Raw genomic sequence first — 19725 nt, forward strand, 5'->3', positions numbered from 1 at the left:
ATTTAGGGTAGCCTTTTCGGGTTCTGTCTTTCATTTCATAACATGGTTGAAAAAAAACCGGTCAAATTCCGAATTTTTGTCATATTTGGGTGTGAACAAAAATTGCAAAATACTATCGAGTGTCAAAGCTTTTTTGTGCTTGTTGTGTTTCTAAAATTTAGAAACAAAAATGATTTAGCCTTCCACATGAAAGTTTCCTCCTAAGTTTTTGCTTTTTCTGCACTATATAGCTAGAAGCCGATATTCCATTCTCACTATTTCAGTTTTCTAATAAATTGGGAAGAAGAACTTTAACTTCTAGGTATTATCTTGCACCTTTTATCCTTAACTTGTAAAGCTGCCGCCGCAATATGAGCCAGTTTATGGTAAATTTATATTGTCATCTTACCACAAACAGAGGTATTCTCACAGAATACATTTACAAAAACATGAAATTTATGCATCATTGCATTCTTTAAATAATAGTTTTCATATGAGATCGCGTTGCATGCATATATACTAAACATTGTTTTGACTATACATGGTCCTGCGAGCACGCTTTTGGCCGTCGTACAAGTGAGACGTTTTGAGCTATAAAACCAGGTCCAATCCACCATATTCTACATTCGAAAATGTCTGTACCAATTCTGGAATAAGACAGATGTGTCCATTCATTTGATGTGTTTTATCATTTGATTTTACCATTTGATTTCCGTTTTGAAATTTCCTCGGAGTTCAGTATTGTTTTGATTTTACCTTTGATGTATATATTAAAAATCTATAACTCATTATTGACAGATAAGATTTTATTCAGGTGTAGCGCAACTTTCGAGATTGCTGCCGAAGTTTACCGGATTGTGAAATTTATATACATTACCAGGGAAAGGGGGAACTATGAAGTCTAAACAATTACAAATGCAAATAGTGTTTCCCCCTTGTAAATGACCAGCTACGATTCGCATTAGTATAAACTAGTAATCGATCTACGTATTAACCTAATATTAGATTAGAATATCATATGATTATCACGATTTAAAAAAATTTAAATGTTCTTATATAACACGAAAAAGAATTGACTGATACAGAAACACGTGATATACATTTACTATGCTATATAACCACTGTTATATGTTGTGGGGACCGTCATCTCATCATCCTTTTCATAGTAACTTATTGCCTTGGTGAGTATATCTTTATTATTTTTATGAATTCTATTTGAACTGACCTTGAGAAATTCTTTTATTTATTATTTCTTCTTTTCAATCCTTTATCAGTCTATTGCAATAATATAATATAATAGGATGATATGTTATGGTTATTTCGTAAAGTGATGTCACTATGACCATATTACTCATAGTTTAGACAATATTGACATAGGCATGGACCACGACTATATCTTAACAGAAATGCCAATACTATCATTAATTTAGAAGGCTTGAAGTTCCTATACAAAACTATATTTTGCAGTTGCATATATCTAAATATCTTGACATCATGCTGATGCTGACATCTATATACCAATGACAATATCCCAAAATGGCCCTGTTTAGGTATTCATTTTTCCATTGATGCATTGAAAAGCAAATCGTTATAACCGGTTCTGATATAAATTCTGTTTTTAAAATGGGGTTTAATTGCATTATGGAGCGTTAAATTCTACTAGTTGTCAATAATACACATTGCATTACATTTACATGTCTGTTTTGCAGCAGTAAATTTACGGGGAGCAAAAAAATATGCTAAAGGTTTCCTTTAAAGCATATGTACGGCCAAGTAAATCCTGAAGACACTGATATCACAGTGATATATGGTGACTCATCAACAGCCCAATAATTTCAATATAAACAACTAGATTTGCTAGTATAACGCTGCATGTTCAGATAGGTACTATAGGGTGATAATTTAGAGTACATACAAATTAAGTGACAATCTTTAATATTTATCTAATGTTATCAAACGTAATGTTGTCTTAAGATACTCATAAATTAGATATATACATATATTGACATTAGTATATAGGAAAATATTTTAAAGAAACTGAGGAATAGGAAGCTGAAAGTAGTTTTATAGCGTATGTACCATTTTAATCTTTTTGAGAAAACGAAGACAAATGCTCGACAACACAATGTGCAATTTGCATACAGTGTTAGCAACTAAGCACTGGAGGAGACCCGATTTTTTTTTATGTTTCTTTTCTGCTCTCACATATTAAATTTTATTAAGACTTTTTTCATTTGCCTATTATTCATCTTTTACTTTGCAGTTTTATTATCCAAAACCCCTTACCTAATTACATGTTTAATAGAAATATATATTGAAAATGGGAAAAACACTGATAATACTGAACATTTGTTTATCTGATTTTTACTATTATATTACTTAATAGATATTACCTATTAGACTAAAGGATGGATGTATTTGTGTATGGGTTGCTCTTTTTAACACTGTCTAAATGCGTGGTATCAAAATCACCACATATTGTGTTTATTGTGGCTGATGATTTAGGTAAGTTTATTTCAAGGATTGTTAACCTTATGGAAGTACAAATAAACAAAATATTGAGGTTAGTACTTGGAGGAAAAAACCACAACATATATAGTTCGGGGATATTTTTGACTTTTTAAAAGGGTCGGATCAAAGTGTTTAGTGTTTGCATGCTTCAAAAAGAGAAGAAATATAGATAAGAACTAAAAGGCTGATTAAAAAAATATAAATTGTACATCAGCCTAAGAAATTTCCTGATACTGATACACAGTCTGTCCGTATGTTTCCACGTTTGCTTTCCTGTATAAATGTGTATAACTGGAAAAACGCTTTGATTTTAAGATGACCACACACTGTTGGTAATGTTATGACTCCACCCTTCAGACAATTATATCTTATACAGATGTTGTGAAAATCAAGGAAGATATCTTTTATTATTTGACTATTCTCAAAGAATATAGAAAAATATATTTCTCTAATAGCTCTCAAATTGTATAGAGACAATAATTCCTCCTAATGTTGTTCTTTAAGTTTATGTGTAAAATTGAGAATGGAAATGAGGAATGTGTCAAAGAGACAACAACCCTACCAAAGAACAGATGAGATCCTAAGGCCATCAATGGGTCTTCAATGCAACGAGAAACTCACGCATCCGAAAGATTCAGCTGGCCCGTAAACAAAAATGTATAGGTAAACAAAAATGTATACCTAAACAAAAATGTACACCTTAAACAAAAATGTATACTTTATAAAAAATGTGTTCAAACCTAAACAAAAATGTATAAATTTTATACAAAAAGGTGCATTCATTTCTAATGTTATATTTTATTCATACGGTCATCAAGACATCCATCTGATATATTGTTGTTTTCAAAAGTAAAAAATTCATCCGTTCTTATCTTATTTTTTCAACGTTTATAGAGACATACAATATTATCTTGTTGTTCACATTTTTTCTATAGCTACGCAAGTTTATAGTTATGTAGTTGTTCAAAAAATTTAAAAAGACATACATGCATGCTGTGGATGCAGTATAATGTCTCCGTGCTTGTAGTGTATGGCCTTATTTATTACTATCATGGGTAGTGTGACTCTGAGAGAGTTTTCACATGTTAATTATATTTTTGTTCTTATTTTTTATGGCTCACTTTATACAAATTGTGACTCGGATGGAGAGTTTAATAATTGTCACTCATGCCAAATGTTCTAATATTTATTACCTTGTTGTTATTGAAATTGATAGAGGCAATCATTTAAAATCTTCTTGTTCTCAAAATTAGAAAAAGAACTTCATGTCTAATCTCGTTGTTGTCAAAGTTTATAGAAAAAAAAATTGTTTATAACTTATAACAGAGACAACTAGTCACTATACATTATGTATTAAAGACATGAAGTCTCCATTTTAAAACAGGCATTGGCTAATTGCTGTTAGTCCAGGTGTAAAGGTGTAAAGTCCTTTACAGTGGAGGTCATTATTTTGAAAGACTGTTATTTTAATACTATAAATTATATAAATTGATGTTATATTTACATAATAGTTCTTGACAAACTGGTCATTATTGTGATATATGGACTGTCCACAGGACAGTGGTATTGACTAAGATAGTGATAATGACAGTCAATACCACCGTCCTACGGGCAGTCCATATATCACGATAATGACCAGTGTTCTTCAAAAACTATTGTGTTTATTTCCTTGAGGAACCATGTTTTTGAAAATTCCCATAAATTCAAAGTGTCCAAAGCAAACTCGAGTAGTTGTACGATATCTTTGGCAAAGAGTGAAGACCAGTCGTAGTAATACTGCTATCCATTTTAGTGCAATCCTAAATCAAGTTTTCTATAATTTTATAATTTACCAAAACATATTGTAATAAATTTAACTTAATAAGTATAATATTGGAAACAGGAAAATGTTTTATTATAAAAGGAACATCTCTCTAAACAGAGAAACCACGGCCAACCGGTAATTTACAGAGAAACCACGCCCCAACGGTCATTAACAGACGGAAACCACGCCCCATCGGTCATAATCATGTAAAAATCCGTTAACGACCGGTTTTCTGGTCCGTTTTGTTCTGTTAATGACCGGTGGAATTTATTACTGACGAATAATGAATGTCATATGACCCCTTTTTATCCAATAAGAGAAGCTTATTTTCAATCGATATGAAATAAAGTGTAATAAATGGAAGTTGCGTCTAGTCCATAAAGCCAGAAACGACAGACTTAAATCAAAAGTCAGTGCTGTTTTACCTTTAAGTTAATGGTAGTTAATACTTTAGTACAAAGTTACAATTTCCTTTATTTTACACATTCATTTATATAATTGACCTCACAGTATTCTATCATTCTAGTTTTCTTAAAGTTGAATCTTACCTGACTTGAAACAGTGTAAAGAAAGTGTTTTGTTGATAGCCAATTGTCTGTGTATTATTTTCTACTTGTTCATTGTGTTTTTTGTCTGTGATTAAAACAACGTTTTGGATTGTAACTGTAGAATTGAGTTTCCCTTTTGACCCACATAAGAACAAGTTTCGAGTACTCCAGACTCGCCAGTTTATATATAATTCATGCATGTCACTCGATATTTGAATGTTTATTATTGTAATGCACATATTTTAGATCATAAGTAAATTTTTAAGTGTTTTTATGTTTCAGGATGGAACGATGTAGGATTCCGCAATCCGAATATTATTTCTCCTAACATAGACTATCTAGCAAAGAATGGAATGATATTGAACAATTCCTATGTACAACCAGTCTGTACTCCGTAAGTATTCATAACTACAAATAATACATAAAGTTTCATGCGCGAATCTGGAGAAATTGACATAATTCCCATAGCTTCAAAATATTTAAACGGATTAATACAACATCTCACGGATAGCTGCCCCTAGATTTTACAAGACTTTCAGTATCAAAATAAAAATATCTTCAAAGTTTTGTTTATGATACAGTCTTTTGGTCATAAAACCAGTTTCTCTCCGAATTTAAAAAAGAATCAATGTATGTTTGACAGTAATATACATGTATGCCTTCCACAGAAAGCTCAAATAGTTCTCACCGTGCAGAACTCTACACTCTCCTTACACAAAACATATTAAATGTACCCATTTATAACAGTAATGGCATTTTATACATCCTCCCAGCCAAAATGGTTCCCATTTATAGCATTTGATTCAACTTGAAAAGCTTTTTATCCATTTCAGTGTTTGTGTGAATTTTAAACAATTTGGTATAGAATTTATTATGTTTAGTTTAAACTCAAGCATTAAATTAATTAAATATCAAAGGTAAAACTTTTCTGTTGTTTGATACTTTCAATGGCTCAGGTTTTGAGAACCTTTTATTCATAAAAATAATTTCAGTCATTTTGTAAAATATATTCTAGTAATATGTATAAAACTTGCAAGCATATTACAATATGCCTAAATTTAGAAAATGCCTATAACATATATTGTATTTCAATTTTTATTTTTATTTTATAAAATAAACAAGTGATTTCTTTGTTTTGGAGATCAAATATAGACAGGTTAAATGCTCATCAACATATTTGTTAGCTTTTTATGTTTACAGTTTCGTGCGTGCAAACTTGTAGAAAAATGATACTTTCTACTTTTAGGTCAAGAAACGCATTTTTATCAGGATTTTATCCATTCAAATCAGGATTACAGGTAAGATCAAATCTTTGGTAAAAGACATACTTTAATTAAAGATGTATTTTTTTTTATGATATTAAATTAGAAATTTTTTATTTAAAATTCTTTTCCAAATTGTCTTCGATTTGCATTTCAAAGAAATGAGTTGGAAGGTAACACCAACATTTTTTTCTAATGCGCAATTTGTTGCGTTCGGAGGACGTGTTTTTCAACAGACTGTCGGCATTCCAATGGGAACAAACTGTGCCCCTCTACTAGCCGACTTATTTCTTTATAACCATGAGGCTGACTTCATGCAGAAACTTCTTAGGAAGAAAGATAAGAAGTTAGCAATATCCTTTAACTCTAATTTCCGCTATATAGATGATGTTCTTTCACTAACTAATTCAAAATTTGGTGACTATGTGGAACGCATCTATCACATTGAACTAGAGATAAAGGATACTACAGATACAGTCAAGTCGGCTTCATATCCTGACTAACATCTAGAAATTGACAATGAGGGTAGATTGAAAACAAAACTTTACGACAAAAGAGATGATTTCAGCTTTCCAATTGTGAACTTTCTATTTCTAAGTAGCAACATTCAAGCAGCACCTGCATACGGGGTATATATCTCCCAATTGATACGATATTCCCGTGCTTGCATTTCCTCTCATGATTTTCTTGATAGAGGGTTGCTGCTAACAAGGAAGCTATTAAACCAAGAGTTCCAAATGGTGAAGATGAAATTATCCCTTCGAAAATTTTACATCACGAGTTGGTTGACCGTTATGGAATAACCGTTTCAAAAATGATATTGGATATGTTCCTTACGTCGTAACTACAATCCCCTTCCCTTTCATGAATGTGACCTATCGAATTAGACTATTTACCAGATTTGTTATCACATAAGCAACACGACGGATGCCACATGTGGAACAGGATCTGCTTACCCTTCCGGAGCACCTGAGATCACCCCTAGTTTTTGGTGTGGTTCGTGTTGTTTATTCTTTAGTTTTCTATGTTGTGTCATGTGTAATATTGTTTGTCTTTTTTTGTTTTTTTTTCATTTTTAGCCATGCCGTTGTCAGTTTGTTTTAGATTTATGAGTTTGACTGTCCCTTTGGTATTTTTCGTCCCTCTTTTATAACTTATATCAACTATAAGCAACAAAAAGGAAGAAAAAAACAACAATGCACGACAATGTGCCTTAATACAAATATCATAAGAGCAAATCAGTTACAAATTAGATAAAAAAAAACAGTTAAGCTTGAGAAGATGTTTACTCTTATTCCTATGAAAAATAACAATTTCGTTGTTTATTATTTCAAATTAAGAAATAGAAATGAGCAGTTCAGACACAAAATTTATTTTTCCATACATTTAACGTCAGATGTACGTTTGAATATTTAGCTTACCTTGATTTCTTAAATGCAAAACATACAACGTTTAAGCATTATCTGTAACCACCTTCAAATTACTGGAAAAATAACCGCGAAAAGTGTTATATTAAAACAATTTAACTTTACCTTTGACTACATATCACCATTGATGGTTTTTTTTTCTTTTAGAACATGGTTCTATTGCCACAGGCGCCATCATGTGCACCTCTAAATCGAACGTTTCTGCCGCAGAAACTGAAAGAGCTTGGATATGCAACACATATGATTGGAAAGTATACACATTATTATTGTTTTACTTAAATTACTTGTTTCAAAAAGCCAATAGATAAAATTATTGAATTACTTGGTTGACGCCAGCGTACGTCATTTGACGTATTCACGATTTCCTGATTTGTCATTTCTATCACATACCAAATTCTCTTTAGACTTTTGATTTTAAACTTTTAAATATTTTAAAATTGTTAGATGACATCAGTTTACACAAAAAGTTAATGAAAATTAAATATTTTGTTTATAAGCCATGTGTCCTCAAAAATTGAAACAAGAATTCGCGGATGAAACTTGTATCTATGTCTTTCAGATGGCATTTAGGAATGTGCAAATGGGAATGTACTCCGACATACCGTGGGTTTGATACATTCTATGGATATTATAATGGAGCAGAAGATTACTATAACTATACAGTTTGTAAGTCTGAGAAATAAAATATGAAAAGCAATATATATATTATTCCTGTCGTCGTTACAAAATGCACTATATGTATAGGTCAAACATGCAAAGTTAAACACTAATAGATAAAGGCAACAGTAGTATAACGCTATTCAGACTCATAAATCCATGGACATAAAACCAAAATAGGGGTAACAAACCAAAACCGAGGGAAACGCATAGCATATAAGAGGAGAACAACGACACAACATTAAAATGTAACACACACAGAAACGGACCAAGTATCAGACAAAATCCCATGATAATAACTCATATAACATCAAAATCAAATACATGAATTTGGGATAGACAAGTACCGTGACACGTCTTATCGCAATATCAATTTACACTAAAAAAATAAGAGAAAACAAACGACGCAACGTTAAAATGTACCACACAAAGAAACGAACAATACTATAACAATGGCCATGTTCCTGACTTGGTAGAGGACATTTTTTACAAGGACAAAATGGTGGGTTGAACCTGGTTTTGTGGCATGCCAAACCTCGCACTTTAATGGCTATGTTAAACATATCATTGAAATGACAACATAATAGTACAGGACTACACTACAAATTAATAGGAGAACGTATTAGACAAAGAAACACATGATTAATAGATAACAAAAAGCATCAGAACACCTTTAAAGTCGTAGATTGATCTATGTTTATCTGATTTAAGTTAATAACAAAATCGTTTTTGAAAATGAATATGCAAATGAAAAATACATTACTTTTCAGATTCAAATTGCTTCATGTGTTTCTGATATTCTTAATTTCATTTCTCCTTATTTCAGTAAATGGGACAGATTTCCATGATAATAAAGAACCAATGCGACCAAACGAATACTCTACGGTAAGACGACATGGTATATTCGAGCAGGAAAACCTGTCAATAGGACAACTAAAGAGCAAAAACACTACCGCATTAACCAGTTGAAGAGAAAAGAGACTTGTTGTTTTAAAACCATAATTAAGCATATGTTTAAAATTAATATTTAAATATGACCATAAGTATTAAGTTTCATATTGATATGAGCGCGAATTATAATATTGCAAATATGAACGTGCCTTAAACAAAAACTTTAACCCGATACAGATACCTGTAATGACAGACGAACGCAGAAAAAACGTCACACACGTGTATCTTTTTAGGCGACCAACAAAGTGGATGGAAAGTTTTAATTTGTGTTTTTCTCTGTACGTCTACTTACAAAAATCAATAAAATCAAGTCTATATATTTATATATCAATCTAGAAAACTGTCAACTGTGTGTTATTTCTTCATTTTACAGTATGCCTATGCTCGACGAGCAGATAAAGTAATCACACAGCATAACAAAAGTCAACCTATGTTCTTGTACCTTCCTTTCCAGTCAGTTCATGAACCAATAGAGGTAATTTGTTACTGATATTTTTTTTACACTATTTGATATGTTAGATAAGTCATACAAAACTAATCTTGAATTCCATCCAAATTCTTTCTTAATTTTGGGAACTTTCATTTGAAACATATTTATCGTTAATAAAAAAAATATATGACCCTTCGCATGTTTCTATGTTGTTATACATCATTCGCTTTTATCATTCCTGATTAAGCTAGGACGCCTACAATGTATTATCATCGTATATCTAGTTTTAGCTCGATACTGCTACTTGTGGACTCATCTCCAATGTTATTTGATCAGTATTCGTTGCTTTGGTACTTACAGTTTTATTACATATTCTGCTTCGTCTTTTGAATAGAAAAAAACAAAGTTGACCTTGGGTGTATTTGGTTGATAATTTTATGAGCCTTTCTCATATAGCTCTTCATGTGATTCAGTTCTGAAATTATTGTAAATACAAATATTTGACTTTGAGCACCTGATTAAGGTAAAAGAAATATTCACAAATAAGTTGTATTTTGCTTCCTGTGGAATCATTATTACCGGTATTCGTTGGATACCATTTTTTGTGGGATTCTTTGGTACAGATGAACTACGAATTCAATTGTTAAATGTATGATATATTTCTTAAGGCCTGTATGCAGAACAAGACAAAACCACATAGATAAATATCTACAAGTTTGCATTAGTCCACGAAATTTGGTATTCACAAAAATTGTTATCCACAAAAAATGTATCCACAGTTAAAAACTATTTATCTTTTAGGTTCCTAAAATTTACGAAAATATGTACGAAAACATCAAGAATGATGGAAGAAGAAAATTTTCGGGTAATATTTTCTATACATATTTCATAAGAAAATGTGATATAAGTGACAATGAGACAACTCTCAATTCAACTCATAATGTTTAAAGTGATCAAAGTACGGCCTCTTATACGGAGGCTTGGCTCAAACCGAACATCAAACTATAAAGGGCCCAAACATTACTAGTGTTCCACAATTCGAACAGGAACAACAATGGTCTAATTTTTATAAAAAAAACCAAACACGATAAACACTCATGAACCACACCAACAAACAACAACAACTAAACAACAACATCCTGACTTAGTACGGGTGTATACAAATGCAAAAGACAATTTAGATCTAAATGAAAACTTGACTCTTTATTGTGTATTTGTGCTAAATTGAAGAGCAGGTCTTATAGTACATAGTACATTGTTTAGAATTTTTGATTTTACAGGAATGGTAACAGCATTAGATGATGCCATTGGAAACGTTACAGATTCACTGAAGCGTAACGGAATGTTTGAAGATACCCTGATCATATTTACTGCAGATGTAAGTATATGACAATTTCAATAGTACCATTTATTAAGTCCCCCAAACAAAGTTTGGAGACTTATTGTTTTTGCTCGGTTCTTATTATTTTTATTCTTCTTCTTCTTCTTCTTCTTCTTCTTCTTCTTCTTCTTCTTCTTCTTCTTCTTCTTCTTCTTCTTCTTCTTCCTCCTCTTCTTCTTCCGCCACTTTAAAAAATGAACTTGTCCGCAGCGTTTCTCCAAAACCGCTTGTCAGATTGACTTTGGATTTCATAAAATGGTAGACTAATATGTCTAGGTGAGCCATCAATCTTTCGTTTGTGCATTGGGGTCTCTTAAGGGGTATTTTGGGGGGTTGAAAGGAGGGAGGGGTTTACTATAGAACCCTATGGGATTTTATTTTGAAAAAAAATTCAAATGAATATAACTTAAAAACTGTAAGTGATATTTACATGCAGTCTTCAGAAATGATTATAGGACAATAAAACAAAACACATGAAATATAGGGGTAGTCCCTGGGGGTCATCCCCAACCCCTTCAATTTGAGAATATGCTTTTATCTTGTAAAGGGTCCAGATCCCCACCCCTAAACCATATATTTTCTTGAATGGGACCATAAAAAAAATCAAATGAATTCAAGGGAGGTCCCCGGGGGTCATCCCCACCCCATTCAATTTGAGAATGTGCTATTATCTTCTAAACGGTCCAGATCCCCACCCCTAAACCATATACATTCTTGTAGGGGACAATAAAACAAATCAAATGAAATAAAAGGGAAGTCCCTATGAGGTCACCACACCCCCTCTTGTTTGAAAACTTGTAAACGGTCCAGATCCCCACCCCTAAACCATATATATTCTTGCATGTGACAATAAAACGAATCACATGAAATTTGATGGAAGTTCCTGGGGGTCATCCCCACCCAGTTCAATTTGAGAATGCGCTATTATCTTGTAAACGGTCCAGATCCCCACCCCTAAACCATATATATTCTTGTTGGGGACAATAAAACAAATCATATGAAATAAAAGGGAAGTCCCTAGGGGGTCACCCCATCCCCTCTTGTTTGAAAACTTGTAAACGGTCCAGATCCCCAACCCTAAACCATATATATTCTTGCATGTGACAATAAAACAAATCACATGAAATTTGATGGAAGTTCTTGGGGTCCCCCCTCCCGTTCAATCTGAGAATGTACTATTATCTTGTAAACGGTCCAGATCCCCACCCCTAACCCATATATATTCTTGTAGGGGACAATAAAACAAATCATATGAAATAAAAAGGGAAGTCCCTAGGGGGTCACCCCACCCCCTCTTGTTTGAAAACTTGTAAACGGTCCAGATCCCCACCCCTAAACCATATATATTCTTGTATGGGACAATAAAACAAATCACATGAAATTAGAAAGAAGTTGCTGGGGTCACCCCCTCTCCGATCAATTTGAGAATGTACTATTATCTTGTAAACGGTCCAGATCCCCCACCTCTAAACCATATATTTTCTTGTTGACAATAAAACAAATGAAATGAAATGTAGGTTAAGTCCCTGGGGGTCACCACCACCCCCTCCTGTTTGAAAACTTGTAAATGGTGGAGATCCCTACTCGTAAGCCATATATAATCTTGTATGGGACAAAATCAAATCAAATGAACATGGGACCATATGAATGGGGAGTTATGGGAGCTTTGTTTGGGAGACTTCGTAACAGCATCCTGTTACAATTACTTCTTGTTTTTAACTATATCTACAGTTCTTTTTCATATTGAACACAAACATAAGTGTTTATTTATATGTTATAGACACACAATACACAGTATTTTTTTTATTGCTATCATCAGTTGTCTTCAGATACATTACATGGTGATCATTGTTGAAGGCATATACTTACCTATAATGACCAAAATCCAAGTCATTTTGACTCTGGTGGAAAGTTATCTCATTGACAACCATATACTATTTTGTTTATTTGTAAAGATGGAAGCATTGAAACATTTAAAAAAAAAACTAACATATTACGGTTATAAAGAAGCTAATCGAGCATTATCAAGTTTAAGATTTTGCTGTTCATTGATATGATTTTAATTATAATTGGACTTTTTACAAATTTTCTTTTTTTTTAAATGGAAGGGATAGCAATGTTTGACCCCAGGAATAGATTATCTAATCTCTATTTGGCACAATCTTTTGGATATTTTCAATCCTTAATGCAACTCGTAATTTAGTATTGTCACTGATTATTCCTTTGTAGATGAAACGCTCGTACACACTTTTAGCCCTGGTATCTATGCAGAGTTTATTCAGTATTTAAACATTTCTTAGGATTTATTAATTAATTGTTTACAAATAAGAATTAAGTTATTTTTCAAGGAAGAAACTAACTATTTTTAAGAATGGTGGTATGCCAAGCTATTCTGGGAATAATTACCCACTGAGAGGGAGTAAGGCAACAGTATATGAAGGAGGAACTCGGGCTTCGGCTTTCGTATATGGTTCGGGACTTCAGAAAAATAATACTGTTTTTGATGGGTAATAGATATAATAGTAGCAGTACTTTTTTGTGTTTATTGTTGTATTGAGAATTTATGACTTTAATAAAAGAAACACGATTCCAGATTGTACAATAATCCATGGTGTACTTGCTTTGTTGTTTACTGAAACAATTAAAAAAACCAGAATTAACTTGAATGAATTTTCGAATTTATGTATTTATTAAACTACAAATTGTTTTTTTTTCTTCAACATTGACATGATAATCTACACAATAATGTAAATATCACCATACGACTTCCAATAATGAGTTGATTGTTTACTCAATATTGTTGTTTTTAGTATGATTCATGCTGTGGACTGGATGCCAACAATTCTCTCTGCTGCTGGAGGAGAAGGTCAAGGTAAATATATATATACATATCTCAGTCAGTTTCAAATATGACGAAATTATAAATAATTTGGATAACAGTTGGTAATTTTCTTTGAAAGATCAAAGTCCGAGACAAAGCCGATGATATACACATCTACTGTTTGACAAATATTTCGACTGAACAATTAAGCAAATAACAGATGAAATTAATGACACTCGGGCGGTACTTTCAAAAAGTACCGTTATAAAACTACTTCAAGAAAACAGAAAACGGGAAGTCCCTTATCAAAAGAAAATCTCTGAAATACACTAACTGCTTCTTTTTTAGTTTTTCTTATTTAAATTGCTGATCATTTCTTCTGAATTAGTGAGAATAGAATATTCGTGTAACATTTCAATCATTAAAGTCATATGAAACCTCAAATTAAAAAAAAATATGCACATGTTTTTATATCTAAATGGATAGTTTTCATTATACAACTTATGTACATATACTTTTTTCTGAGGAAAATTCTTTAATTTGTCCACATTTAGAAGAAGTTTACTTATTTCTAATTGCTTGCTTCCAGCAAGTAATTCGCCGACATATTTTCCGTATGCATAGTGACCCGAGCGTAACCCTCCTCGTAAAAATCCGGTGACCACAATACGCATGGATCTGTCATTGAAATAAACAAATATCTGATTATACATGCTCAATACCCATGCTTTTTGTGATTTGTTTACTATAAGGTGACAATCGGTAAAACTCGGCTTCAAAACACGGCATTTAATGAGCAGCCATATTTGTTAAATCATAACAAACAGAGAGAGAAAAAAATTGACGATTATATGATATATTTGAGAAAATAATAATTAAATCGTGCACAGAGAACTAAGTTTATGATATATACATTCATTGGTTCAAGAATTGGACAACCATTATTGTTCACCACTCACTCGTTTCATATGACTTTAATTCATTTTTTTTCCAAGTTAGTGGAATTGATGGTTTGAATATGTGGCCAAGCATAAGTGAAGGAGTTCAATCCTCTCTGAGATCAGAGTTCATCTATAACCTTGACGATTCGTTAGTGCCTATTATGGGCCGTGCAGCTATTAGGTCAGTGTATAGCAAAATAGTAAGACATTTTAAGAGTAATGATTTCACGATAGTTTTTACTCTTCAGGTAAATACATGAAATTCCGAAAACTGCCACTATTTGATTGTGTCTGTTAATGTTGATTTAGATTCAAGTTTACTTTGCGATATACCAAAAGAAATACCTTACAAAGGGTTGCTTTCATGATACTAACAGTATAATACATTGAATAATTGCGTGTACTTTTTGCTATAGAATGGGTGATTTCAAGTTAATAGAAGGATTTGCTGGTAAGTTTAATGACTGGTACCCAGTTCCGGAGACCGAAGAAGACGCAAAAATAGATGAACCAAAAGTAGACTACTACCAGTTATATAACTTGAGAGGTAAATTTAGGCTGTAGTAGTTGAGCAAGATCGTTCCAATTGTTTACTTGTTTTTTTTTTAATGAGAAATGTATAATTTATTTCTTGTTATATGATTAATGCAACAATATTGCCGTGAGGAACTTATCGTAAAATACCCCCTAAAAACAGTAGGGATTTTATAATGGAATACAAATTCCTCTAAAATATTCGTTCAAAATGGAGGATACATTCTGAAACATTACAGTATTTGCTCTTGTTGGAAAAAAGAGAAGAGAATATTTGTCACGACGGATATCTTTTTTTTTTTGTCTTTTAAAATCCATAGAAAACGCTTTGGTAGGAATACAGGCAATAGTAATTTATCGATGTTAATATCCCATAAATCGATCAATAAGACAATAATTGTAACAAGAATAACTGATAGAAATTCTTGAACACATAAATGATCGAGACACGTATTTCCGATAGCGTATGCGTTTTCTACATATATGTAAACATTTTCAGAAGAAGTATCACTCCACGGAATTAAAATTCTACTTTAGGATACATTTTTGAGAAATATATGACATATGTATCCCCTCCTTTTACAATAACTTATAGCAAATACATAAGGAGCCGTGATGCAGCGCATCGGAATACTAAACAGTTTTTTTTTCTGGTTCAATCCCCGTTCCTGAGAGAAAATATCAGGGACTGAATATGTTGTTGAGATACGATGAAAGTTCTTTGGAAGGGGGCGATACATGGCTAACCCGCGTTTAGAGAGAGTCATGTCTCTTGCACGTTAAATACATCATTGTAAATTTCGAGAAAGAGCAGGTTAATGCCGCTAAAGCATCACTCGCAACCGCAAAGTGGAAAGAGATTAATATAAATTGCAATAACTTGTTTTCCCAACCGACTATAAACATATATGTTTCAAATTTAAGAATTCCAACTACTTAATATCAAATCAACGGAAGATACTGATACATAGATATTTTTCCCTGACTGTATATTGCTACCTAGATATATGACAATTTGGAATAAGACAATTTGGAATTTTAACAATGACCGTAAAAGTTATGAAGTGTCGATTGCAGGGATTATTCCCCATAACTATTTTTGGCTAAGAAGAAAATCCCTGATTATGATTTCTGTATGGTATGCTTGCACATGAAGTTTCTTCACATGTAAAGTAGGATCTGCTTACTTTTCCGAAGCACCCGAGACAACCCGTGGTTTATGGTGAATATCATGATGCCCAGTCTTTATATTTTTATGTTGTGTTTTATTTACTATCATAATTGTTTGGTTATTTTTTCTCATGGCGTCATCACTATATTCTTAACTGAGTTTGAATTTCCCTTTGGTATATTTCGCAGTTCTTGAAATATAAAAACGCCATTAGATTGAAGTTATGGTATGATCCTATTGAGAAATGTTAAAGTGACTATCGGAGAGTTGATATAAACACGTTTGTCATAGGTAAAAGTTTAAAGTCGTCCATAAATGTGAAATTCGACAAAGAGGTCAAGACTTGAAAGATAACTTTATGTTTCGATAGTATCCTTAATTTCAGGTTTTCTTGTATATATGGGATACCTTGAAGGCAAATTCATAAAGTGGAACTCCGAAGTCGTCCATAAAAACTATGAAAATCAGACGCCATTAACCCACGGATCAATTAAAAAAACAACTGCCAATTTCAGTGATAAAGTAACAGATGTGGATCATGGATTTTGAAAAGGGTCATCAACAAAACCATGTTAGGAGTGGGGGAAAATGTATGCATTATTCATAAATATTGCTCTATAAGTGATTCCAGCACTCAATACATCTCTGAGTACGCAGTTTTTAAAGCACCTCTAATAACTCGTATTTCTAGTTTGCTATTTGCTTTTTTGTTTATTTTGTATTCTTTGGTAATTATTGTTTTGGTATTTTGTAGATGATCCTAATGAACGCAACAATTTGCATACTAAGGAGCATAACATGCTCAAAAAGATGAAAGAAAGGCTTGAAGAATACAGAAAATATATCGTTCCACCTGTAACAGAGAAAGCAGACCCTGCATCGAACCCAAATAATTATAATGGTTACTGGACACCTGGTTGGTGTTAGTTTTTTTTATATATTAAACAGTTGACAAACAAACAATCAGCATCAAGTATTTGGTGCAGGATTAGAACCAGACAATTGAATCATGGTGTATATAGCATTTTAAATAAATTCATCATAGGTAGCAGGCTTTCATTTTTTGTTTTACCAAAGTTTAACTCATGCTTTCGGATTTTTTTTGGAAAATTTTGTTGTCATGTTAAAGTGAATCATAGATGTCTTTGTATGCAGTCGAATTACTAATATTTCATATATGAAAGCATGTTGTGGTTGGTATGCAGGTATTACGACATTTTATAATTGAATCATATTCATAGTCATATAGTTTAATAAAAAAAAAAACATAAGTGCTGGCATAAAGATATGCTATTAAAAAGACTAATGCAAAGTTGGCGTAAAGTAAAATCACAAAATTACTTAACTCTGAGGAAAAATCAAAAAGGAAAGCATTAAATGAACGGATAAAAACTGTCATATTTCGCACTAGGTACATGGATTTTCTCATGTAGAAATTCAAAATGGTAGCTTGAACCTAGTTTAAAGTTAGCTGCATTTCTCACTTGTATGTCAGTCGCATCAAATTCCATTATATTGATAACGATGCGTGAACAAAAAATAAACAGATGTAAAAGATTTAAAAGGTAAAAATGACAAAAAATAGAGCAGAAATATTGTGTTAAAATCTTAATCACTAAAAAACGAACAGATATGCACCAAAGAGGCACAAATGGCATATAGACAAATAAATTTGTGAAAGGAAATGGGGAATGTGTCAAAGCGACAACAACCGGACCATAGAGCAGACAACAACCGGACCATAGAGCAGGCAACAGCCGAAGACCGCCAAAGGGTCTTCAATGTAGTGAGAAACTCCAGCACCCGTATGCGTCCTTCAGCTGTCCCCTTAAAAATATGTAAACTAGTACAGTGATAATGGACGTCATTCTAAACACTGAATTATACAAAAGAAACTAAAATTAAAAATCATAGAAGGCTAACAAAGACCAGAGGCTCATGAGTTGGGATAGACACAAAATTGCGGCGGGGTTATACGTGTTTAGACAAAGCATTATCTCAAATAACTTAAGACAAGACTACACAAATTTACTATAGTAAAATAACACAATGACGGATGAATACGTACAGAGCCATGTCATATCTATTTTAAAGAAATATAAAAAGGTATCCCAAAAGGCATATAGACAAAGCACATTAGCAAAAATGAAGAACACGAATACGAGAATATCATGAATAATGCAGAAAATGAGATTTTCAAAAAGACGTCTAGTTATAGACTTTAAAGCATCAATCTAATATGCGGCGTTATTTCTTATCATCCATGCTAAATATCTGTGCTTTCCGTTTTGTATGGTCTTAAAAAAAAAACATACGGTGCAAATATAGTAGAATCAACGTCAAATTTCAAGAAAACACACGAAGAACGTAAAAACGGAACATGCACAATACACGCTTTAGATATTTAATAAGGTGTATAAAAGATGGTCAAAAAATATCAAATGGACTTAATAAGTATCAGTTTGCTTGAAGTTTTAATTGTTAAAGAAGACAGAATATGCAAAAAGATAGCACCTTGGAACTTTTGCACTTAATTGACCTTGACTTTGATCTGGATTTGACGACCGAGCATAATGATGGGTGCATTTAACCTTTTTTTTTATGGTTTCACTCCAATAAAATAATTTATTTAGATTTAAATGAAGTAACTATCTAGCTGACTATAATTAAGGTGGAAATGAAGTAATTTTGGTAGAATGTTGGGTTATGCAGTTTCACTTTAATTTTTATTTTTTTTTTAAATGTCAAATTCTTAATTGTCGTCATCTTTAGGGGTGAATACAACTGCTTAACACGCTTAAGTGTCATAGCTTTTTGATTGACAAATGGTATTGTTTTCAGAATTTACGGAGAAATACAAAAGTCTAAGAACAATTTCTCGCTATTTCTGCACAAATAGCCGAGATTCCTTCCTCACTTTTTCAATTTTCAAATTAACAAGGCGCCTTTAATTAGGAAATATTACTTTAAGCTGTTATCTTGTATCAATCATCTTGAAACTGTACATTTCTCGCTGCAATATCCTTTATTTTGCCAGTTTTGTCAATTTATTTTGTAATCTAACTACAAAAAAAAATACTTATTTAAAGATACTGCTTTATATCAAATTACATATTGTATGTGAGATTGAAATGAAAACTGCTACTTTCACATTTGGTGCTTCACAAATTTATAAAAACTAATGATCTGGAAAACCACTGTCATCGAGTAAATAAATAAAAACCAAAACATTTAAAAAAAAAAATTAAGCCCGTTTTCATAAGTGCTTTCAAATTGTTTTAGTTAAACGTAAGGTAGATATTCAATTT

The 19725-nt window shown here is 32.3% G+C and overlaps 1 protein-coding gene across 2 annotated transcripts; it reads left to right on the plus strand.

Annotated features, from left to right (window-relative positions):
• The first annotated feature begins 1067 nt into the window (after positions 1-1067).
• LOC134706906 (arylsulfatase B-like) lies at positions 1068-17466 on the plus strand. 2 transcript variants are annotated; one of them, XM_063566261.1, is made up of 15 exons: positions 1068-1160; positions 2366-2484; positions 5125-5236; positions 6089-6140; positions 7679-7782; positions 8091-8197; positions 9015-9073; positions 9513-9614; positions 10371-10434; positions 10850-10947; positions 13321-13457; positions 13761-13822; positions 14767-14893; positions 15129-15259; positions 17172-17466. In XM_063566261.1, the coding sequence occupies exons 2-15, from the start codon at positions 2388-2390 to the stop codon at positions 17342-17344; spliced, it is 1425 nt and encodes a 474-aa protein (XP_063422331.1). In that variant the 5' UTR covers positions 1068-1160; positions 2366-2387; the 3' UTR covers positions 17345-17466. The 2 variants fall into 2 exon arrangements, with proteins under 2 accessions (XP_063422331.1, XP_063422332.1); XM_063566262.1 differs by lacking the exon at positions 1068-1160 and adding an exon at positions 2023-2050.
• The last annotated feature ends 2259 nt before the right edge of the window (positions 17467-19725 follow it).

The sequence above is a fragment of the Mytilus trossulus genome, chromosome 2, assembly GCF_036588685.1.
Source record: "Mytilus trossulus isolate FHL-02 chromosome 2, PNRI_Mtr1.1.1.hap1, whole genome shotgun sequence".
Taxonomy (NCBI): domain Eukaryota; kingdom Metazoa; phylum Mollusca; class Bivalvia; order Mytilida; family Mytilidae; genus Mytilus; species Mytilus trossulus.

Bases quoted from the DNA above. Each gene is read 5' to 3' on its own strand.
- LOC134706906 (XM_063566261.1), top strand. From the start codon at position 2,388: ATGGATGTATTTGTGTATGGGTTGCTCTTTTTAACACTGTCTAAATGC. The intron at 7,783-8,090 runs GTATACACATTA...TATGTCTTTCAG, and splicing joins GCAACACATATGATTGGAAA to ATGGCATTTAGGAATGTGCA. The intron at 10,435-10,849 runs GTAATATTTTCT...TTGATTTTACAG, and splicing joins TGGAAGAAGAAAATTTTCGG to GAATGGTAACAGCATTAGAT.